Source organism: Ochotona princeps, chromosome 10, assembly GCF_030435755.1.
Source record: "Ochotona princeps isolate mOchPri1 chromosome 10, mOchPri1.hap1, whole genome shotgun sequence".
Lineage (NCBI taxonomy): Eukaryota > Metazoa > Chordata > Mammalia > Lagomorpha > Ochotonidae > Ochotona > Ochotona princeps.
Window position 1 is genome coordinate 38,071,720 of NC_080841.1, and position 24,684 is coordinate 38,096,403.

The window sequence follows — 24,684 nt, forward strand, 5'->3', positions numbered from 1 at the left end:
TAGCTGAGGGTAGGTAGCCTCGGTGTTCCCACCCAGAGCCCCACGTAACACAGGCTTTTGACCTCTGTCTGTGACGCGCTTTCCGTTTGTGACTGAGCCCAACGTGGGGCGTAAGACACGGGCAGATTTGATAGCTCTTCCACTGGTGAACTTTGGGACGAGTCCAGCTTGCGAATTTAATGAGTGGAGCGGCTGCTGCAGAATGGTGAAGTTCGCGCGGGCCACTGCAGGAAGCCATGCTTCATTACACCCTTCAGGGCAGCTGGCACAGGCACCCCGTGCCCAACCTTAGTTACCCCCGGGCCAGCTGCTGAGAAAAAAGCCGGCAGGTAGGTTCCCAGCGCCAGGAGACGTCCCCCAGCCCCCGCACCCCGAGGAGGGCCCTCCCGCCCCTCGTTCCCAGAGACCCTCTCCCGGACGCCTGCACCCCCGCCACCCCCAAGGCCTTAGTCTGCCGCGCACACGCGGCCCGCGCGGCCCGCACTGCAGAGGCCCAACGTCCGCGCCCCGCGTGCGCGTCCCCGCGCCCTCCCGTCGGCTCCCGTTGGGCCTCCCCGGGCCGCCGGCTTTAGTCGCCCCCGCCCTCGGCACACCGCGGCGGCGGCGGGGGCGGGTGGCGAGGGGGAAGGGGCCCGGGAGCTAGGCCTGGGCAGCCTGCCGGCCGCGGCGACGCGCACGCAGGCCTCTCCCCGGCCTCCTCCCTGACGCCGGCCGCAGGGCGGGCGCGCACGCCGAGTGACGCTTGGAGGAGGAAGCGCAGTGCCCGTCCCCTCCCTCGCCGCCCCGGCCCAGCGGGAGCCCCCCCAGTGCGCCTGTGCGGAGGCCTACTTGATTATGTGTGCCCTCTCGGGGCGCCAGCGTTAGCGGCCGGGTGGAGGTGGGGAGGGACGACGACCAGGAGGAGGAGGAGGAGGTGGTGGAGGAGGAGGCGGAGGCGGAGGAGGCGGTGGAGGGGAGGTGGGGGGAGTCAGCAAGGACATGGCTCCTGACTCCTGTGCGGAACGTGAGTGACTGAGCGGCAAAGCCTGAGTGAGCGAGCGGCCGAGCGGCGGGCGGGGGAAGAGGGGAGTCGGGGAGGGATGGGGGTGTGCGGGGGCTCTGCGGGGTGGGGGAACTCGCTGATGGGCTTGCATGTGTTTTTAATGGTCCCCCCCAACTCCCTCTTAGATGGTCTCTAGCGACCGGCCCGTGTCACTGGAGGACGAGGTCTCCCATAGTATGAAGGAGATGATTGGAGGCTGTTGCGTTTGCTCAGACGAGAGAGGCTGGGCCGAGAACCCGCTGGTTTATTGCGACGGGCACGGCTGCAGCGTCGCGGTGCATCAAGGTAAACACCCAACCGCCCGCCGGGCCGAACCTGCCCCTCCAACCGTCACTGCCGCCCCCTCCCGCCCTGGCAGCAACTGCCAGCCTCGCCCCTCCCCCGTGCCGCGGCTGCGGGAGGGACTCGCAGGGTCGGCCGCGGGCCGTGCCTGTGGGAGAAAGTGCGTGTGGCCTGGCCTGTCACGTGACGGTGCTCTCACTCTCTCAAGTGTCATTGGGCCGCCGCCCGCGCAGGGGTCGGAGTCGGGGGGCGGCGGTGCGGGGCCTCGGGGTGGTGGGGCGTGCTCCCCGCGTGTTGCGGTCGTGCCGGCTGTGGCTCGGGAACGTGGAGAGCCCTCCCGCGGCAGGGCCTTGTGCTGTCTGCCGCAGTGAGCGTGGAGACTTCCTGGGGTCCGGCCACAGGCTCGGGAGGCTGGAGCAGGCGGGCAGGCTGGCAGCCGGCCTTGGCTCTGTCGTGGGGAGGGGAGGCGGTGTGTGCTGCACCACACACTTTCTGCCCTGCCAACCAGGAGCTTCCCGCGGGGAGTGGACAGGGGCGCAGGCCGCTCTGGGCACTGCTGATCTGGGCCGGCCAAGCAGGCTGGGGAGTGGCAGAACCAGGCCACTTCCTCTGCTGTGGGATCTAAGAGGAGGAGGTGGTGTTGCCAAGAGACGTGGGAACCTCTTAGTTTATTTGTGGGTGTTTCTATTTGGTGAGTGTGCTGCATCTAGGGACAGGCGGAAGACTCTAGTAAGATACTTTTTTTTTTTGACCCTTGGAATCGCTGCTATTCCATTTATTGTGGTACCAGAGTTGTGGGCCAATCCAGGTATACCTTTGGTGGTTCCCTGGTCCTTCACCATCCCAGCTGCTTCCCATTGCTCAGGCTGCCATTGAGTGGTGCAGATGCTGGGTCGTCCTGCCCTGGACACTGCCAAAGGAGAGAGTACAATCGCACCATGAAGTGTTCAGGTGCATTCTTTAAAGCCTGGAATACTGGGAAGGGAGACTAAGAGGCACCTGGAATTAACTTCTGCTGAGAACGGATGCAATTATTCCTAGTTTCTCTTCAGGAACAGTGAAGTTGCATTTCTTCCCTTTTTAAAGACTGAAACAATTATGTGTTAAGACTACTTGCTGATTTTAACGTGTCAGGACTGGTAGATCAACATTCCTGGTACAGTGTTCATTGGCATTAATGGAGGTGTTTCTTACATATTGGTTGATAAATTGCAAACTTTTGATCAGTAGCCACTGTCTTTTCAATATAGGAAATGTTCATTTAAATCTTAAAATTTCTCTTTAACAGTGCTCCTAAATAAAAATAAGTCTGTGGACATCGATGCTGTATTTCTTGGCTGGTCATATGTTTTGTTCTGACACTCATAAATGTTTAAGATATTAGATGGGCAAGCACTGTAGCACAGCAAGTTAAGTTGTTGCCTGCGACTCCAGCATCTCATGAGCATCAGTTCTAGTCCAGACAGAACCACTTTCCATCTAGCCCCTTACTAATGCGCCTAAGAAGGCAGTAGACAGTGCCTGGGCCCTTGTCACCTGCATGGGAGACTGGAGGGAGTTCTGGGCTCCTGGCTTCAGCTGGGATATTGCTGCCATTTGGGGAGTGACTTGGCAGATAGAAGAGGAGGCGCATCTTCCATTTACTGGTTTACTCCCCCACTGGCTGCAATGATCTGGAGTTGAGATGATCCAAGACCAGGAGCCAGGAGCATCCCCTGGGTCTCTGATATGGGTGTAGGGACCCTAGGGCTTGCACCGTCCTCTACTGCCTTCCCAGTCTGTAAGCAGGGAACTGGTGCCAAGTGTAGCAGCCAGGACGCAAATTGGCACCTATATTGGATACTGGTACTAGCAGGCAGAAGATTATCCTGTTGAGCTTTTGCACTTGTCCCAAATATTGATTTTTTACAAAGTTTAGGAGTTCAGGGCTTAGCATTGTAGGCCTGGGAAAAGCAGTAGACAATGGTCCAAGTTCCTGGCCCTCTGCACCCATGTGAGAGACTGGAGGAGGCTCTGGGCTCCTGGTTAAGGGCTGGCCCAGCTCTCATCATTCCCTCTATTGGAGGTGGGTGAACCAGTGTATGGAAGATGTGTGTTCCCTCTCTCTGTAACTCTGCCTTTGAAAATTAAAAAATGGTCTGGTGTGGTAGCCTAGTGGCTAATGTCTTCACATTGCATGCGTCAGGATACGTATGGGCACTGGTTCTAATCCCGGCCACATTGCTTCCCATCCAGCTCCCTACTTGTGGCATGGGAAGCAATCAAGGATGGCCCAAAGCCTTGGAACCCTGTACACCTGTGAGACCTGGAAGAGACTCCAAGCTCCTGGCTTTGGATTGGTGCAGCTCTGGCTGTTGCGGCTGCCTGGGAAGTGATTCAATAGATGGAAGATCTTTCTTTCAGTCTCTCCTCTCTGTATCCCTCCTCATCTCTGTGTGTCTGCCTTTCCAATAATAATAAAAATAAATAAAAAAGGAATATAAAAACAAATTATTTTTTAAAATTTGGAAGTTCAGGTTTTGGAATGTTAGAAAGTTTATTCAGTTTTTTTGAGGCAGAGACAGAGCAGACGCTCACCTATTGTTGTGTTCCCCAAGTGGACAGAATGGCTTCAGACTGTGGCTGGATCGGGGCCTGAAGCCGGGAGCAGTGAACTCAATCCAGGTCTCACAGTGGCTGACAGTGATGAAAGTGATAGAACCTGCATCTCTTACAGTCTGCACTAGCAGGTGGCTGAGTTAGGCGCCAGAACTGGGAATTGAACCCAGGTAGCATCTTTTTTGGATTGGAGTTAGCCACTAGAGTGAATTTTATCTCCTGATTTTATAGTTAACAAGTTCATTTATGATCAGCTGAATATTTTCAGGTTTATATATATATATTTTTCTTTTAGATTTACTTATTTTCATTGGAAAGGCAGATATACAGAGGAGGAGAGACAGAGAGGAAGATGTTCCGCCTGATTGTTCGCTCCCCAAGTGGCTGTAACAGCTGGAGCTGAGCCCATCCAAAGCCAGGAGCCAGGAGCCTGTTCCGGATCTCCCACGCAGGTGCAGGGTCCCAAAGCTTTGAGCCGTCCTCGACTGCTTTTCCAGGCCACAAGCAGGGAGCTGGATGGGAAGTGGGGCTTCTGGGATTAGAACCGGCGCCCATATGGGATACTGGTGTGTTCAAGGCAAGGACTATTACCTCTACACTATTGCACTGTTCCCAGGTTTATATATTTTTCTAAAGATTGTTATTTTTATTGGAAAAGCAGATACACAGAGAGGAGGAGGGACAGAGAGGAAAATCTTTAATCTGATGGTACGTTACCCAAGCGACTGCAACGGCTGGAGCTGAGCCAATCCGAAGCCAAGAGCTAGGAGCTTCATCTGGGTCTCCCATGCAGGTGCGGGTTCCCAAGGCCATCCTCGACTGCTTTCTCAGGTCACAAGCAGGGAGTTGGATGTGAAGTGGAGCTGCCGGGACTAGAACTGGCGCCCATTTGGGACCCCAGCGGCATGTTCAAGGAGAGGACTTTATCTGCTAGGCCATCATGCGCTGGGCCCAGCAGCCAGAAACTCATATCTCTATCAGGAACGTAAGCACTTGAGCCATTCATTTTACTGGATCAAAACAGTAGTAGGTTCCCAAAATATGGGTGTTCCGAGTAACAGCAACGGTAACAGCAGCAGCCTGGCTTGCTGTGCTACAACACCATCCCACATATTTTGTTTCAGTTATTGTTTATTTGCATCTACTTGAATAGTAGGATGAGGGGGCGGAAGGGTGGGAAGAGAGAAGCAGGTACCTCACATCTACTGGTTTACTCATGCCTGTGGCCCCCAGAACTGGGACCAACCAAAGACAGGAATCTAGAGCTGCATCCAGGTCTCCATGATGGTGGCAGGATCTGAGCAGCTGAGCTTTCTTCTGCTGTATCCGACATTAGCATCAATAGGAAACTAGATCAGAAGTAGGGTCCCTGCGCGGTGGCCTAGCGGCTAAAGTCCTCTCCTTGAACGTGCCGCTGGGGTCCCATATGGGCACCGGTTCTAATCCTGGCTGCACCGCTTTCCATCCAACTCCCTGCTTGTGGCTTGGGAAGGCAGTTAAGGATGGCCCAAAGCCTTGCGATGCTGCACCTGTGTGGGAGACATGGAGGAAATTCCTGGCTACTACTAGCTTCAGATTGACTCAGCTCCGTCCGTTGCGGTCACTTGGGGAGTGAAGAGTTGGATGAAAGATTTTCCTCTCTGTGTATTTGACTTTGTAATGGAAATAAGTAAGTCTCTGAAAAAAAAAGTAAGTGGAACAACTTTTTTTTTTAAAGATTTATTTATTTTTATTGAGAAGGCAGATTTACAGAGAGGAGAGACAAAGATCTTTGCTGGTTTACTTCCCAAGTGACCACAACAGCTAGAGCTAAGCTGAACTTTCTCCGAGTCTACTGCTCGGATGCAGGGTCCCAAGGCTTTAGGCCATCCTTGACTGCTTTCCCAGGCCACAAGCAGGGAGCTGGATGGGAAGCAGAGTAGCTAGGACACGAACTGGCACCCACATGAGATCCCAGAGCATGCCAGGTGAGGACGTTGTCACTAGACTACCATGCCTGGCCCGAGTAGCTGGAACTTAAACTCAGGTAAGAGTTTCAGGTGTCAAGCACCACAAGCTCTCTGATCTAGGAGTTTGGGCATCACAGGTAGTGGCTTATGCCATTCCACCTCAAAGTCAGACTCTCATGTACATTTTTTTGTTAAAGATTATTTTATTGGAAAGATCTACAGAGAGAAGAAGAGACAAACATATCTTTCATTTTCTGGTTCACTACCCAGATGATGGCAAAAGCTGGAGCTGAGCTCGTCTGGAGCCAGGAGCCTTTTCTATTTGTTCTATACCAGTACAGGATCCCAAGGCTTTTGACCATCCTCTACTTTGCCAGGCCATAAGCAGGTAGCTGGACTAGAAGTGGAACAGCTGGGACGCGAAGGAGCATCCGTATGGGATCCTGATGCCTTTATAACGGGAGGATTAGCCAATATCCCACACCATGTACATTTTTGAAGTAACAGTTTTATTGATATCATTGAAAATTCATTTAAAGTGTAAAATTCAGTGTCTTAGTATATTCACAGTGTCTGAAACCATTACCATGAGCAATTGTATATCCTTTTCATAACTCTGAAACCTTGGACATTTATTTATTTTTAAAGAATTGTTTGGGACCTGGTGCAGTAGCCTAGTGATTAAAGTCTTCGCTTTGCACATGTTAGAATCCCATATGGGCATCGGTTTGTCTCCTGGCTGCTCCACTTCCAATCCAGCTCCCTACTTGTGGTCTGGGAAAGCAGTCAAGGACAGCCCAAAGCCTTGGGGCCCTGTGCCTGCATGGGAGACCCAGAAGAAGCTTCTGGCTCCTGACTTTGGATAAACTCATTTCTGGCCATTGCAGGGGTTTGGGGAGTGAGCCAGCGATTGGAAGATCTTTCTCTTTGTATCTTGTTTATAAAATCTGACTTTCCAATGATGATGATAATAATATTTGATTGAGTTAAAACAAAAGGGAGGGAGGTAGAGAGGGAGAGGTGACACAGGGGACTGGGAGTGAAAGAGAGAGAAACAGAAAGATCTCTTCCATTTACTGCTTCATGTTCCAGACGGCTGTAACAACCTGTATTGAGCCAGGCTAAAGCCAGGAGCTCTATCTGGGTCTCCCATGTGGGCTGGCAGTGGGAACCCAGGAACTCTACCTGAGTCTCCCGTGTGGGCTGGCAGTGGGCCATATCCTTGGGCCAGCTTCCCTGGTCTCCCACGTGGGTGCAGGTTCCCAAAGCTTTGGGCCATCCTCGACTGCTTTCCCAGGCCACACAAGTAGGGAGCTGGATGGGAAGCAGGCCCACTGGGATCAGAACCGGCAATCATATGGGATCCTGGGTGCAAGCAAGGCGAGGACTTCAACTGCTAGACTACCCCACAGGGCCCAGGTTAAATCAGTTCAAGCTGTCATTGTTGTGGCCGTTTGGGGAGTGAGCCATCAGATGGAGGATCTTTGTAAATCTGATCTGCCATTCCAATAAAAAGATATAAATCTTAAAAGAAAAAAAAAAGTGGGGCCTCGCACCATGGTCTACGGCTAAAGTCCTCACCTTAAATGCCTTGAACGCACTGAGATTCCATATGGGCGATGGTTCTAATCCCGGCCATCCTGCTTCCTATCTGGCTCCCTGCTTATGGCCTGGGAAAGCAGTCGAAGACAGCCCGAAACCTTGGGACCCTGCACCCACGTGGGAGATCCGGAAGAAGCTCCTGACTCCTGGCTCCTAGCTTCAGATTGGCTCAACTCCGGCCGTTGTGGTCACTTTGGGAGTGAATCATTGTTTGGAAGCTCTTCCTCTCTATATCTGTGTTAGCAATAAAGATAAATACATTAAAAAAAAGTGGAGTGTCCAGGACACAAACTGTTACCCATATGGAATACCTGCACCACTGGTAAAAGATTAGCCTGCTCTGCCATGTGGCTGGCCACTCAGTTTTTATTGTTTTTTGAAAGGCAGATTGTTTAGAGAAATGACAGACTAGTGGTCTTTCATACCCTGGTTCACCCAAGTGGCTGTAATGACTGACACTGAGCTCACCCAAAGCCAGTAGTTTCCTCCAGGCCTCCCACATGGGTGCAGGGTCCCACAGCTTTGAGCCATCCTCTGTTGCTTTCCCAGGCCAGTAACAGGGAGTTGGATGGCAGTGGAGCAGCTGGGAAATGAATTGGCACTCATAGTATCCCAGCGCATGCAAGTTGAGCGCTTAAGGATTTTATATATTGAAAGAGTTACACAGGAGGAGGAAGAGTTTTTTTTTCTTTTTAAAGATTTATTTATTGGAAAGACAGATTTACACAGTTGGAGAGAGTGAGAGAGAAGGATTTTCCTTCTGCTGACCACTCCCCAAGTGGCAGCAATGGCCAGAGCTGAGCTGATCTGAAGTCAGGAGCCAGGAGCTTCTGGGTTTCCCGTGCAGGCACACAATCCCAAGGCTTTGGGCCGTCCTCAGCTGCTTTCCCAAGCCACGAGCAGGGAGCTGGATGGGAAGGGAAGGGAAGTAGAGCAGCCAGGACAGGAACTTTCGCCCATATGGGATTCTGGTGTGTGCAAGTTGAGGATTTGGCCACTAGGCAATTGCGTGGGACCCTACAGATCTTTTCTATCTGCTGGTTCACTCCACAGATGGCTGGGACCATCTGAGCCTGGCCTGTCCGAAGCCAGGATCCAGGAGTTTCTTGCCAGTCCCCCATGTAGGTGAAGGAGCCCAAGCACCTGGTGATGCTCTGCTGCTTTCCCAGGTCCTAAGCAGAGAGCTGGATTGGAAGTGAGAGTTGTGTAGCTGGAGGCAGTGTCCCTGTGGGATGCTGGTGCTGCAGGCAGTAGATTGTGTTTACTGGCCACACCACAGTGCCTGCTCCATACCTTTTATCTCTGAATTTGCCGGCTCTGGATGTTTTCTGTAAATAGAAGCATCTTCCTTTTAGAGATCCTTTTTTTTTTCTCTACTTCCCTTTGTTTACTTTGAAAGGTGATTTGAGAATCTGTTTACTAGAGCTATCTAAAATGCTTGCTGTTTCTAAATTGCTGTGTGTAGAAGGTAGTGAATTTCTGAAAATGCTTTAGCAAAAGTCTTTTGAATTTTAAATAATGTTCCTATCAAAAGAAAAAATAAAATTTAGACTTATGTAGACAAAATAGCAATTTCATTAAAAATCTAAAGTCCATATAATAATGATTTTTAATGATTTATGTATTTCTCTTCTTGAATGGCCGATCTACTGAGAGGAAGAGAGGCAGGCAGAGAGAGGGTGGCGGGGGTGTCTTTATCTGCTGGTCCACTCTCCCAATGAAATAACTGGAGCTGGGCTGGTCCAGAACTGGGAGCTTCTGGGTCTCCCATTTGGGTGCAGGGGCCTAGGGACTGAGTCATCTTTCTGTCCTTTCCCAGGTAAGGTTCTGGATTGGAAGTGGAGCAACCAGGACATGAGCCAGTGCCCATATTTTGTGCAGACACTGCAGGCTGCAGCTTACCCTGCTGCACCGAAGCACTGGATCTGGTTTATTATTTTTCAAAGCTTTATTTATTTGCAGGGCAGTGTGACAGAGTTAGAGGTGTCTTCCTTTTTTAGATATCTACATCAGCCAGAGTTTGTTCAGGTCAAAACCACAAATCTGAAACTTCATCTGGGTTTCCTACATGGGTGACAGTGATGCAGTAACATTATCTGCTGTCTTCCCAGGAGTATTAGCAGGTATCTAGATGGAAAGTAGAAGTGCCAGGTCCCAAATTAGCACTTCAGTATGGGACGAAGACAGCCCAAGCAATGGTCTCACCCCTGTATGATGACACTTGCCCTCCTTATGATTTTTTTTTAAAGATTTATTTATTTTTATTGCAAAGTCAGATATACAGCGAGGAGGAGAGACAGGAAGATCCTCCGTCCGATGATTCACTCCCCAGGTGAGCGCAATGGCCGGTGCTGCGCCAATCTGAAGCTGGGAACCAGGAACTTCCTCCAGGTCTCCCACATGGGTGCAGGGTCCCAAGGCTTTGGGCTGTCCTCCACTGCTCCCTCAGGCCACAAGCAGGGAGCTGGATGGGAAGTGGAGCTGCCGGGATTAGAACTGGTGCCCATGGGATCCCGGTGCGTTCAAGGCGAGGACTTTAGCCGCCAGGCCATGCCGCCGGGCTCCCTCCTTATGATTTTAAGTTAAAAGCACTGTTTTATTTTATTTTATTTTATTTTGAGAAGTAGTGAGAAGAAAGAATTTGCTTCATGAGCCAGTGCCAGGTGTAAAACCCAGGTACTCCACCATGGGATGCAGATCCTCACCACTAGACCAAATGCCTAGGCCAAGTATCATACCATGTGAATTAAATGACTTTACCTGTGGTAAGTTGAATGTAAAATATTTTTCTGTAAGGCAGATGGTTGACTAGAGAACAGTTTGAGAGGTAAATAAGACTGTAACAGGATGTTTGATTTTTCCACAATTCTACTCATCTTAATACCTTTTCACATTTCGTTTTTAATAGCTTGCTATGGCATTGTTCAAGTACCCACTGGACCATGGTTTTGCAGAAAATGTGAATCCCAGGAGAGAGCAGCAAGAGTGGTAAGGACTGTTTATCAAAAGCATTAAAGTACTTCAGATGCTACACTATTGCTGTTTGGAGGGCTGTCAGCCTTTTGTTCATAATAGTGTAACTTAAGAGAGAATTTGAATCAAATATTAATTTGGAGTTTTAAGCAAACTTGTAAAATTTGAAAGAAAAGCAGAACCAAATAAGTAAATGTTAATGGAAACCTGGTAAGCATTCATATAAAGTCTTACTTGGGCTTTATTAACTAGTTACAGGAATGATGAAGTGGTTTGCAGATTTTCGTTGGGTAGCTGTGGAGTATAACAGTAGAAATCTAAGGAAGTTAAATTGATTGTTCTGCTAGATATTGTTTAATGGGACAAAAGAAAAAAAAGCTTCAGTGAATATCATACTTTTTTTTTTTTTTTTTGCCACATCTGCCTGTTTAACTTGGAATACGTACCATTTTCAAACATTTATTCCTTTTCACAAGACAAGATTTTTTTTTCCTTTTTCATTTGGCTGGCCACCTTCTTAATACTTTGTTAATATTCATAAGAATGAGGGAAGTATATATATTGTTTGTGGCCAAAACATTTTTCTGGTTGAACTTGTGGTAGTATTGGGAAGGATGGATTTAATCTTTATTAATCATACAAAGCTATTACTGTTTGCAGAGTATAGCTTCTTTCTTTTGGTGTTGATCAAAGAATTTGGAAAGTAAGAAAGCCGCATTTGAACTTCTCCTCATGGGTGTAGTGAAAGAAGAAAGTTTAATTCTTGCCTGGGAAGTTTTTGATCAGTAGAAATAATGTGTGTGAGAATGCACTGTAGCAGAATAACAGCTGTTTTTCTTGAGTTAGAATAGTGAGACTTTAGCAAAGGGAAGATGAACTCAGTCATTAAAAATCTAGGGCTTAATGAAGTTGTGTGTAATGTTACTCTTTTTGCCCTTTTAGCTTGTTACAGAAATATATAGGAGTTTTATGCTTTAATTTATTTACATTAATGAGGTGAGGTGAGGCTTCTCGGGGGGGGTGGGTGGGGTTATAGTCAATTTAAGGCCAAAAAAGGTAAGGACATATGAAGGTGGGTGGGTGCCAGGAGGAGGATAGATGAGTGGGGCGTGGGAGATGCCAGCATCATTTGTGTCAAATGCCATTGTTGCTTGTTTTTATTCCCTTATATTTTCTGTGACTAGAGTCACAGCAATATAAATAGTTTTCTTTAAAGGTATTTTGGGGAATACATTTTATTTAATCTTCATCTGGTGGGATATGTAGACCATTAAAAGATATAAAGAGACACAGCCTCGTAAATTCCTGTGGTGTGTGTAATTCGGAAAGGTAGGCCCTTTATGAGAAGCAAAGTCTGATTTTAATCCTGTTTTAGTGAGGAAAAGGGATTATATTTTTTATTTTAAATTTTTTTTAAAGATTTATTCAGTTTATTACAAAGTCAGATATACAGAGAGGAGGAGAGACAGAGAGGAAGATCTTCCATCCGATGTTTTACTCCCCAAGTGAGCCGCAATGGCCGGTACGTGCCGATCTGAAGCCGGGATCCAGGAATCTCTTCCGGGTCTCCCACGCGGGTGCAGGGTCCCAAAGCTTTGGGCTATCCTCAACTGCTTTCCCAGGCCACAAACTGGATGGGAAGTGGAGCTGTCGGGATTAGAACCGGCGCCCATATGGGATCCCGGGGCGTTCAAGGCGAGGACTTTAGCCGCTAGGCCACGCTGCCGGGCCCGAGAGGAACATTTTTCTGTCTGATGGTTCACTCCCCAAACGGCGGCCGCAATGGCTGGAGCTGAGCCAGTCTGAAACGAGGAGCCCGGACACAGTGCAGGTGCAGGGTCCCAAGGCTTAGGGCCGTCCTTGACTGCTTTCCCAGGCCACAAGCAGGGAGCTGGATAGGAAATGGGGCCACCGGCATTAAAACTGGTGCCCATATGAGATTCCAATGTGTTCAATGTGAGGACTTTAGCTACTGGGCTATCACACCGGGCCTGAAAAGGCATGTTAAAAAGATGTTTTTTATTTTGATTTTAAAGGCAGAGAATTACAGAGAGGAGAGAGAGATGTTCCATCTGCTGTTTCATATCCCAAGTAGCTGCAATGGCTGGAGCTGAGCCGATCCCAAGCCAGGAGCCAGGAGCTTCTTTCCAGCTCCCACATGGGTGCAGGGTTCCAAGGCTTTGAGCTAACCTTCACTGCTTCCTCAGGCCTTTAGCAATGAGCTGAATTGGAAATGGAGCAGCTGAGACTTGAACTGGCATCCATATGGGATGCTCGTACCACAGGTATGGGCTTAGCGTGCTATGCTATAGTGCCAGCCCCCAAAAAAGCATTTTAAGAGATACAGGAGTGAGGAATCCTGACATGGAGATTTGATCATGACCAAGAAAGGGAACTGAATTAGTAATATTATTTCTGCCTTTGTTTGTGTGCCTCCATTTTTATTTCTTTCTATACATTTTCTATGCTGTTTATTCTAATAATTTACTATGTGCCAGATACATGCTAAATGTTTATGTATCGGTTACCTCACTGATCAAGACTGATTGAATCTGTCAGAAGTATGAGGTAATAATTCTTATTTTATGGGTATGACACAATTGTTCTAACAGGAATACACACAATTATCTCTTCTGGGCTATTATTAAGCCCTCAAGCACCGTGTCACGTACATTTTATGTGTTCCATGTTCTATTGTAAAAGATACTCAACTCATACTGTTTTCTGTCTCCTCTGCAAACAGATATTTCTTTGTGAAGGTGCCTAGTTCTGGACTGTTTAGCTGTGGCTGGACAAAAGATGACACATTGCGCCAGACATAGTGACGGGGAACTCTTTGGTTTGCAGGAAGATTGTCTCACAGAGAGAGAGGAATTGAGGCTGGCAGTAAATTCCATGACAACAAGTATTGGACAATAAAGATCTATAAAGATACAGCAGAATTTTTAGAAAAGTAGATTAGGGGTCTGCTGCGATAGCCTATTGGCTAAATGCTTGCATGCGCCAGGATTCCATATGGGGCCTAGTTCTGGCAGCTCCACTTCCCATCCAGCTCCCTGCTTGTGGCCTGGGAAACGGGTAGAGGATGGTCCAAATTCTTAGGACCCTGTGTCCGGATGGAAGACCTGGAAGGGACTTCTGGCTCCTGGCTTTGGTTGGCTCAGCTCTGGCTTTTGTAGCTGCTTGGGGAGTGAGCCATCAGAGAGAAGATCTTTCTCTCTGTTACTCCTCTCTGTATATCTGACTTTGCAATAAAAATAAATAAATCTAAAACAAAAACAAAACCCTTGCCAGGAAGTCCTCTCCTCAGCTGGTAGTAAAAGTACAAAGTATAAAGCCAGCAGCTAAACTTACCCTCTGCCCTGAATAGTTTCCTTGATCCAGAAATGCAATGGAAGAGGGCATCCTTGCTGTGGAAGTAATTTGGAAGTGTGCAGAATTTTCAACAGGTACTGTACTTACACTTACTACCTACGAAGGACCAGGCATTTGGCAGACAGGTCACCGTTTGGATTGTCCATGACCCCTATCCAGGTGCCTCGCTCTGTGCTGGCTGTGTTTCCGATTTCAGCTCCGCACCAGTGTGCACCCTGGCGGGAGGCAGGTGATGACTCAATTCCTGCCACCCGTGTAGTGACCCACTTGGAGTTCCAAGTTTCTGGGTTCGCCCTGCGCCTGCCCCAGCTATTGCAGGATTTGGGGAGTGAAATGATGGATGGAAAAACCTATTATGCCTCTGTCTCTGACCGTCCACATAAACATTAATGTAGAAATTTCTTTTTAAAAAAATCAACATTGCCCAAAATAGTTGTCTTTACTCATCATCAGCTGTCCTCTATTTGTACTTTTTCATTTTTAAAAAGATTTATTTATTTATTTATTTTAGATTTATTTATTTTTATCGGAAAGGCAGATGTACAGAAGAGGAGAGAAAGAGAGGAAGATCTTCGTCCAGTGATTCACTCCCCATGTGGCCGCAACAGCCGGTGCTGCGCCGATCTGGAGCCAGGAGCCAGGAATCTCCTGGGTCTCCCACACGGGTGCAGGGTCCCAAGGCTTTCGGCCGTCCTTGACTGCTTTCCCAGGCCACAAGCAGGGAGCTGGATGGAAAGTGGAGCTGCCGGGATTAGAACCGGCACCCGTATGGGACCCCAGCGGCACGTTCAAGGCGAGGACCTTAACCATTACGCTATCGTGCTGGGCCCTTTTTTAAGATTTATTTTTCTTGGAAAGTCAGATTTACAGAGAGAATGAGAGGCAGAACAATCTTTGTCTGCTGGTTCTCTCCCCAAGTTGTCACAATGGCAGGAACTTAGCCAGTCCAAACCCAGGAACCAGGAGCTTCTTTTGACTCTCCCAAGGCTTTTGGCTGCCCTTGACTGCTTTCCCAGGCAACAAGAAGGTTGCTGGATGGGAAGCGGGGCCACCAGGATTAGAACTGGCACCAATATGGGATCCCGATGTGCTCAAGGCAAGGGCTTTAGCCAATAGGCCACTGTGCCGGGCCTGGGAAGGGGTCTTTCGATTGACAAGACAAGGGGTCTTTCGATTACTTTGGGCAAGGGAGATAATGTCTTCCAATTCATGACTGAAGATGGCTACATGCCTATCCCGTTTCATTCTGCTGCCAAAGACTTCTCTTCTGACTCTTAATTTTAAGAGTTGCAGAAGGATGTAGATTCATATATACTTCCTGCTGACCAGGGATGCAGGCCTTGCATTTCCTGGGTTTGGAAATCTCTACCTCATTGAATGGGTCTATCACGTGAGCCAGAGAAATTTCAGTCAGTGCCAGTGACTGTGTTCACCACATTGTCACTGCTACTTTGAGAATTTGTCAATTACCATGGGCCAAATTGGAAATAAAGTGCTGTCTAGAAAAGGAAGACTGTATCTGTTGATTCCTGATACTGGATAAAGATAGACTGCTCCCATGCAGATTGGAAAAACCATCCATTTCAAGTGAGAAGACGACTTAATGTTCTGTAGAGTCAGCACACTGTTGTCACAACAGAGGTGACAGACTCCATACCACACAGGTCCTTCCCGCTGCACAAGTCAGCAGGCCTTCAGACCTAGATTCATATGTCACATCAGTACTCTGCAGTTTAATCTTGGTGGAGCTCACTGAGGAGTTCTCCCACTTCCAGTGGCCTCCAGAGGACTGAGAGGAGAGGCAGGAACAAATGCATCTGGCCTGTAGTGCAGTAGCTTTGATGTGGTGAAAGCAGAGGCCCTACGTATCTTTTTTTGTCTTTAAAGAGACTGCTGAGGCTCTTGACTGAGTCACAGGAGCAGGCTGGTTAATCATGCATGCACACCTGGGCAAGCTCCTCTCACCTACCACAGCACTCATCACAGGAGGCAGCTCAGCATGCACTGTGTGCTCTGATGCTGGGACACCCCTCCGCCCCCAGCTCTGGTGCCTGAGATTGATATGAAGACCCAGGCTGCTTGGAGACATTAAAGCCTGTCAGTGGGGCTCCCCAGTCTCTCCAGCGACTCAGGTCAGAGGCTCCTGGTCTGGGAAAGTGGGGTGCTGCAAGTCCAGGGCTGTGTAAGGACCCCTGATCTCAGATCCCCCAGGACTGCCTGCTCCTACTCCTGTGTGGTGTTGGACCATTCCGTACTTCTTGGTTGGAGTAATCCATTTGCATATCTGCCCTGTCTCAGCAACCTCATTGAATAGCTTTAAAGAGCTTAATATCACTCGCGTTCTGGGCACACTCCCAAAACATTGATTTTGTAGATCAGGGACCATGTTTCTGCTGTGTTGGCGGGGCTCCCTGAGGTGAGTGATGTTAGGCCTTGAGGGCTAAGTGTGACTTCCTCCCCTGAAGGCTTCAGTGATGTCACGACCCATTGTGTACCTAACAAGACAACTCATAGCCATGCCAGCTGCAGGAGGTGCCATCTGGACCGTTAGACATGGCCGTTGAGGTACAGGAGCAGGAGAAAGCACAAACGGTAGGGCACTGCCTATGTCTGCTCCTGACCTGCCGGTGCTGGCCTTGGGTAGCTCTCATCTGGCTTCTCAGGGCTGGCTGTAGGGACCTTGTAAGGCATGTGGCTTTGCATTTTTTTTTTTTAATTGCAAAGTCAGATATGTAGAGAGGAGGAGAGACAGAGGAAGATCTTCCGTTCGATGATTCACTCCCCAAGTGACTGCAACAGTTGGAGCTGCACCGGTTCGGAGCCAGGAGCTCGGAGCTCGTCTGGGTCTCCCGTATGGGTGCTGGGTCCCAAGGTCCCATCCCATTCTCGACTGCCTTCCCAGGCCACAAGTAGGGAACTGGATGGGAAACAGGGTTGCTGGGATTAGAACCCCTGATTTTTGTTGGTGATATGTGTCTCCTGTAGGCAACAAATAGATGGGTTTTGTGTTTTAATCCAGTCTACTAATGTATGATGTTTAATTGAGCTTAAGCCATTTACATCCAGGGTTAATGTGCATGGGTGGTAATTTGGTCCGGTCATTTTAGCAATGGGTTGGTCATTGATTTAGTCTACTGTTGTCATTTTACTGGGATGTTCCTCACATTTGCCTTTGGTTTTGGTGGGTGCTATTCCTCTTCTTTGTCAAGAGAACATGTTGAAGTATCCTTTGTAGGGCAGGTTTGGAAGAGGCAAATTCTTTCAACTTTTCTTTACTGTGGAAGAATTTGATTACATTTTCAAAGATGAAAGAAAACTTTGCTGGCTACATTTTCCTGGGCCGACAATTTTTTGCTTTTAACATCTGGAATATGTTCTTCCATTCTCTTCTTGCCTGTAGAGTTTCCTGTGAGAGCTCTCTTGTGAGTTTAATTCACATTCCTTTATATGTCAGTTGATTTTTTTCACGTGCGCATATAAGGATCTTTTACTTGTGTTCGATTGAAGAGAGCTTGATGATCATGTGTCTTGGTGAAGATCGCTTTTGATCAAGCCTGTTGGGGGTTCTATGCCCCTCCTGGATCTTGTTTCTTAATTCTCTAGATTAGGAAAATTTTCCCTTATTATTTCATTAAATACATTTGCAAACTCAGCTTCTCTTTCTGCCCCTTCTGGGACTTCCATAACTCTTATGTTTGGCTTTTTAATAGTGTCTTTCAATTCTTGAATACTTTTTTTGGCCTGATCCAGCTCTGCTTCCAGCTTTTTGTTTGTTTCCTCCTGGTGACAGGAAATATCTTCCAATTCTGAGATTCTTTCTTCTGCTTGCTTCATTCTATTTTGGAGACTCTCCATTGTATTTGTAATTTGCTCCACTGTGTTCTTCATTTCTAATGTATCAGCTTTCATTTGATTCATTTCGTGTGTGACACATTCCTTAAATTCCTTGAACACCTGCTTTATGTGCTTCTTACTGTTGATCAGAAGTTTTACAACAAGTGTTTTGAATTCTTTATCCCCCATTTTCTCAATGTCTTCCTCTGTGACCTCTGAGGTAGGGTAAGGTTTTTACTCCTTTGCAGGGGAGTCTTCAGTAATATTCATTGTGCCTTTGTCTCTTCTTTTGCTCTTGGTCATTGCACTTCTGGTTAGCAGAATCTTCTCCTTGGGGTAGGTTTCTAAGCTCTGTCACCCACAGGTCTACAGTTTGATTTTACTTATTGCAGTTGGTACATGGCTATTTGTTTGCAGTAAGTTATGCCACTCCCTCCAGCGAGTTCCAGGTCTGGGTTCTTATGTTAGATTTCCACCATGGTCTCTGTAGCCCCAGCTCCTGGCTCACCAGTCTCCACCTCCTGTGACACTGTGCTGAGGCTGTGCCGTTTTCTCTACAGCCTTTCTCCCACTTCGGATTGGAAAAGGTCCTAGGAGACACCAGGTGTCCTATATAGCTAGGTGGTTTTTGTCTGGGTTCACTTCTGGAACTCCTGATAAATGTCCCTGCCCACCTGGTTGCTGGTGGAGTTCTGGCTGCTGGTGCAGTTCAGATGGCCGTTTGTTGAATGCCGCTTGGGTATCAGTCACTGCAACACCCCACCATTGTTTTCACTGTTTTCCTGTGTCTGTCAGACTCCGGGTACTCCTCTACTGTTGTTCTGTCCTCTCCTGTTTTCTTGGAATGTGCCCTCTCTGCTTCACAGTGGCTAGGGTTTCCATCTGCTTAAATGTGTCCTTACCCTATTCCTCCATCTTGATTCTCCTCAGTATGTTTTTAATAAACAAATCATCTTTTGTATATCTGTATCTATTGCATATCTCTGTATGTCTGACTTTCCAATAAAAAATAAAAAATTAATCTTAAAAAGCGTATGGTGGCCCGGCACAGTGGCCTGGTGGCTAAAGTCCTCGCCTTGATTATGCCAGGATCCCATGTGTTCGCTGGTTCTAATCCTGGTGTCCCGCTTCCCATTCAGCTCCCTGCTTGTGGCCTGGGAATGCAGTTGAGGATGGCCCAAATCCTTGGGACCCTGCACCCGCACACAGGAGACCCGGAAGAGCTCCAGGTTCCTGTCTTCGGATTGGTGTAGCTCCAGCTATTGCAGCCGCTTTGGGAGTGAATCATCAGATGGAAGATCTTTCTCTCTTTTTCTCCTTCTCTCTGTATGTCTGGCTTTGCAACAAAAATAAATAAATCTTAAAAAGCATATGGTACTAAGTAGCAGAGGTTTCTAGGATTAGATAGTGTATTCAACCTTAAAGGAAAACACACGCAATTTGGTGGGTTCAAGGGGAAGTATTTTTTTTTTAAAGATTTATTCATTTTTATTACAGCCAGATATACACAGAGGAGGAGAGACAGAGAGGAAGATCTTCCATCCGATGATTCACTCCCCAAGTGAGCCGCAACGGGCCGATGCGCGCCGATCCGAAGCCGGGATCTAGGAACCTCTTCCGGGTCTCCCACGCGGGTGCAGGATCCCAAAGCTTTGGGCCATCCTCGACTGCTTTCCCAGGCCACAGGCAGGGAGCTGGATGGGAAGTGGAGCTGCCAGGATTAGAACCGGCGCCCATATGGGATCCCGGGGCGTTGAAGGCGAGGACTTTAGCCGCTAGGCCACGCCGCCGGGCCCAAGGGGAAGTATTTTTTTTAGATAGGTACTTGTCATTCAGAATAAGCTTGAATTGTTTTATTTTTGTTGCAATTTTCAAATTAGGCAGACTATTTTTTTTAATTGAAAAGGTAGATATACAGAAAAATGGAGAGACAGGAATTTATCCACTGTATTACTCCCCAGGGGGCAGCAATGGCTGGTGCTGAGCCATTCCAGAGCCAGGAGCCAGGATGTTCTTCTAGGTCTCCCATAGAGGTGCAGGGTCCCAAGGCTTTGGGCCATCCTGAACTGCTTTCCCAGGCCCAAGCAGGGACCTGGATGGGAAGCAGAGTAACCAGTATACAAACTGGCTCTCATATGGGATCCAGGTGAGTGCAGGGCAAGGATTTAACTGCTAGGCTATCATGCTGACCCAGATAAGCTATTAAAAGGCTTTTAAATTTTTATTGGAAAGGTGGATTTGCAGAAAAGGAGATGCAGAGAGACATCTACTGTGAATTGATTCAGTTCCCAAACAACTGCAGTGGCTGCAGCTCAGCTGATCTGAAGTCTGGAGCTTATTCTGGATCTGCAAAGGGGGTTTATTGTTCTAAGGCTTGGGACATCCTCTACTGTTTTCTCAGGCCATAAGCAGGAAGTTGTATTGGAAGTGGAGTAGCTTGAACATGTACTGTACCCATATTAGATGTTAGGGCTTGCAGGCGGAGGATCAGCCAGTTGAGCTCTTGTAGCAGCCCCCACGCTGCTTTTTAAATAAGTAAATATATCCTTAAACTAGATGAATATAAATGAGTAAATGATTAAAATTGGGCAAAATAGGACTCATTTGCAACTTACATTTAATGTTATTGTTCATCCCACCTTTTTTTCCTTTGTTGCTTTATGGGTTTTCGCCTTTGTTTTGCAAGGTTTTGGTTTCAGAGTTTGTGACTAGTAAGCCGTAAGAAAGTTTTTCTAAGGACCATCAGTTGCGGTGCAGGGTTTAGGTGGCCAGGCATTAAGCTGCAGTTTGTTATATGGTCATCTCATTGGAATGCTAATTCAAGATCTGGCTGCTGCAGATCTTGCATTGTTCTACTTCTGCCGCAGCCCTGCACTGTGCCTGAGAAGGTTGCAGACAATGGCCTAGGTGGTTGGGTTCCTTCTAACCTATATAGGATATCCCTGATGTAGTTTCTGGCCCTTCGCTTCGTCCTGTACCAGCCGTGTTCATTGGAGCCATCAAGGTACTGAACCGTGGATTCCAGTTCATTTCTCTTTTTTTAAAAGATTTATTTTTATTGCAAAGTTAGATATACAGAGAGGCAGTGAGACAGAGAGAAAGGAAGGTCTTCCATCCATGATTCACTCCCCAAGTGACCGCAACAGCTGGAGCCAGGAGCCAGGAACTTCCTCTAGGTCTCCCACATGGGTGTAGGGTCCCAAAGCTTTGAGCTGTCCTCCACTGCTTTTCCAGGCCACAGGCAGGGAGCTGGACTGGGAATGGAGCAGCCAGGATATGAACCAGTGCCCATATGGGATCTTGGGTGTGCACGGTGACGACTAGCAACTAGGCTTACCATGTCAGGCCTGCCCCTGGTTCATTCTTTTTTTTTTTAAAGATGTGTTTATTTTTATTAGAAAGGCTGATATACAGAGAGGAGGAGAGACAGAGAGGAAAATCTTCTGTCCGTTGATTCACTCCCCAAGTGGCCACAACGGCCAATCTGAAGCCAGGAGCCTCTTCCGGGTCTCCCTCACAGGTGCATTGTACCAAGGCTGTTTGGGCTGTCCTCGACTCCTTTCCCAGGACACAAGCAGGGAGCTGGATGGGAAGCAGGGCAACTGGAATTAGAACCAGTGCCTATATGGGATCTTGATGTATGCAAGGTAAGGACTTTAGCCACTAGGCTACTGCACCAGTTTGCCCTGGTTCATTCCTTTTTTTTTTTTAAATTACATTGCATTGTGTGACACAGTTTTATAGGTACTGGGATTCCCCCACCCTTCCCCAAACCCTCCCCCCCATGGTGGATTCCTCCACCTTGTTGCATAACCACAGTTCAAGTTCAGTTGAGATTCTTTCATTGCAAGCATATACGAAGCATAGAGTCCAGCGTCTTATTGTCCAGATAAGTTCAGCGGCTTGTTGCGGAGACCATCTCTGGTCTGAAGGTAGAGCGGGAGAGTATCATCCCGATCAATTAAAAGCCCCGACATAACATCAGCAACGATTTATAACGTTATGGAATTAATTAACATAGTATTGAGTAACGAATATGTTAAAAAAAAAAATGCAAGTTCTTAACCACATCCTGTGACTACTTCATTGACATTTCAATTTTAGTTTATATACAACTGGGTTCTATACATCTTAAATGGCTATAGATTACTGTGCAGCTGTCTCGTGTCTATTTTCATTATAATATTTAGCATTTTATAGCATTGAAGCATGATTTTGCTGAATCAGGCTGTTTTTCGGGTAGTCTAGACTGGCTTATAACTAACAAGACATATGTCAACTGTCAACAATTTAGGTGCAGAACAGTTTTAGGAGGGGTGTGCAGAGAAATCCTTAATACCCTAGTGAGGGGTAACTAATCTTTGTGTCCCACCTAGTAAGGTGTAAGTGAATCCACGCTGACCGTTTCCTGTCTGATTCTAAGCTTTCCTTGTTGTTCTCTGTGTATCCTAGATTTTTTGTTTGTTTGGTTATTTGTTTTGAGGGGTTTCTGGAGCGCTGCTGATGGTCATTACGAGAGAGGGTGGGGACCCCAAGTTGGAACCAAGCGAGGACCAGAGAGAGCTCCCCTCCCTAGTCCCGAAGGAAGTTTACTGTTCTTCTGTTTCTGCGGACTGCTCAGGGCTCCTGGCTGTTGTTCTGATGCCCTGGATCCTTTGAGGAAGGATTTGGACTTCTTCCATCCCATGTGGGAGATCCAAGTGGGAGTGTATGACCTCAGAGTTCTTGGCCTCCGAAGGCACTCCAATTCCCTGTGGTTTCCTTGGCAGTTGGGATTTTGTCCTTGGTGCTCGTAACTGATAGTCCTTGGTGAGGATTGCCCTGGTTCATTCTTTTTTTTTTTTTTAAAGATTTATTCATTTTATTACAGCCAGATATACAGAGAGGAGGAGAGACAGAGGAAGATCTTCCATGCGATGACTCACTCCCCAAGTGAGCTGCAACGGGCCGGTGCGCGCCGATCCGAAGCCGGGAACCTGGAACCTCTTCTGGGTCTCCCATGTAGGTGCAGTGTCCCAATGCATTGGACCGTCCTCAACTGCTTTCCCAGGCCACAAGCAGGGAGCTGGATGGGAAGTGGAGCTGCCGGGATTAGAACCGGCACCCATATGGGATCCCGGGGCGTTGAAGGCGAGGACTTTAGCCACTAGGCCATGCCGCTGGGGCCCCCTGGTTCATTCTTAAAGGGCTAGGGCTGGGCGGTGACAAGGACTTGGGTATTTGAGCCATCAACTGCTGCTTCTGTGGCTTATGATTAGACAACTGGTTTTGAGGCGGAGCAGCCAGTGCTGCAGCTAGTATAGGGATGCAGCTGCAGAAGTCCCAGGTGATGTCCTAACCAGTGCACCACAAGGCCAGCCGTGAAAGTTTCCATTGCGAAACTTGGACTGTTTTTTTCTTCCTGAGGACTTAGTTGTTCTTTCATTTTGCAATGTTATTTAGTATATATCCTTAAATATTTGACTCCTCATGATACTGTCTGATTTTCATAACTGTTAGCATAGGTATATGTTTGAGATTTCTTTCCATTCATTTTTTGTCTTCTGTATTTCATATCTTATTTCTGTTTTTTGGAAGATAATCTTCGAAGCTCAGTCTTGAGATTTATGCTTATTAATTTATGCTTATTAGATTTATGCTTATTAAAGGAAGTAAACTTTTTTGCCAAGAATTAAACCATATCTAGAGTTTGCTTTTTATTTTTCAAATTCCCTTTTTTTCATGATATCTTGTTGCTTTAAGGATTATACTTCCTTCCTTTATTTGAACATTTCAGCATACTTACATTTTCCCAGAACTTTAAAAATTTTGTTTACTGGGCCCGGCAGCGTGGCCTAACAGCTTAAGTCCTCGCCTTGAATGCCCCGGGATCCCATATGGGCGCCGGTTCTAATCCCTGCAGCTCCACTTCCCATCCAGCTCCCTGCTTGTGGCCTGGGAAAGCAGTCGAGGAAGGCCCAAAGCTTTGGGATCCTGCACCCGCGTGGGAGACCCGGAAGAGGTTCCTGGTTCCTGGCAATGGATCGGCGCGCATCGGCCCGTTGCGGCTCACTTGGGGAGTGAATCATCGGATGGAAGATCTTCCTCTCTGTCTCTCCTCCTCTGTGTATATCTGACTTTGTAATACAATAAATAAATCTTTAAAAAAATTTTTTTGCTTACTTTGGTGGTAGACATCTTCATGTTGTTTGTAGTCTTTCTTATTTATTTATTTATTTATTGGAAAGGCAGATTTATAGAGAGAAGGAGAGACAAAGATCTTCCATCCGCTGGATGGCAATGGCTGGAACTGAGCCTATGCAATACCAGGAGCTTCTTTCAGGACTCCCACATGGATGCAGGGGCCTGAGGCTTTGGGCCGTCCTGTGCTGCTCTCGCAGAACACAGGCAGGGAGCTGAATGGGAAGTGGAGGGATCCTGGCGCGTGCAAGGCGAGGATTTTAGTCACTGAGCTATTGTACCAGGCCCTGTACTCTTTTTTTTAAAAGATTTGTTTATTTAAAAGGATTATGAGGTGGAGGGGAAGTGGGGAGAGAGAGAGAGAGAGAATATGAATGAGGCACAACAGAAAGAGCTAGGCCAGTCCTCAGCCAGGAGCCGGGAACTCCTGTCTGCATCTCTCTGAAGGGTGGCAAGGTTGGCACCCTGCACGGATGCAGCAGGAAGCTTGATTTGATGTAGAGTAGTTGGGACTTGAACCAGCACTCTGATACAGTGTGTAGGCTGGAAATGCATTTTAAAGTGTTTGTGACCGCCGTGACATCATTAAGGATTAGACTTTTTCTGTGGTTTTATCATATCCTATTTAGCATGTCCCCTCCACTCCCAGCAATGTCCCATGGTCACAGCACCACAGCCAGGTCTGCTGGCTTTGTGACTGTAGAGAAGTTCCCAGGCAGGAAATGGGGAGGCTAAGATGCAGTGTGTAAAGCTTAGTTAAACTCTTCAGCATGTTCTCCTGCAAACCTCACTAGAGACCTTAGGCTTAATTTTCATAATACTGTTTGTTACTTGTTAGGGAGACTAAAA

At 47.6% G+C, this 24,684-nt stretch overlaps 1 protein-coding gene across 7 annotated transcripts in view; it reads left to right on the forward strand.

Moving 5' to 3' along the window:
* The first annotated feature begins 111 nt into the window (after window positions 1-111).
* Window positions 112-24,684, forward strand: part of MLLT10 (MLLT10 histone lysine methyltransferase DOT1L cofactor) — a 173,635-nt gene continuing 149,062 nt past the window's right edge. For 2 of the 7 annotated variants that reach the window (XM_058669315.1, XM_058669316.1), the window contains exons 1-3: window positions 583-877; window positions 1,168-1,327; window positions 10,382-10,461. In XM_058669315.1, the coding sequence (XP_058525298.1) occupies window positions 1,168-1,327; window positions 10,382-10,461 (240 nt within the window). In that variant the 5' untranslated portion in view covers window positions 583-877. Of the gene's footprint in view, window positions 330-582; window positions 1,030-1,167; window positions 1,328-10,381; window positions 10,462-24,684 lie in introns of those variants that run through there. The other 5 variants (XM_058669312.1, XM_058669311.1, XM_058669313.1 and 2 more) reach the window with 5 other exon arrangements.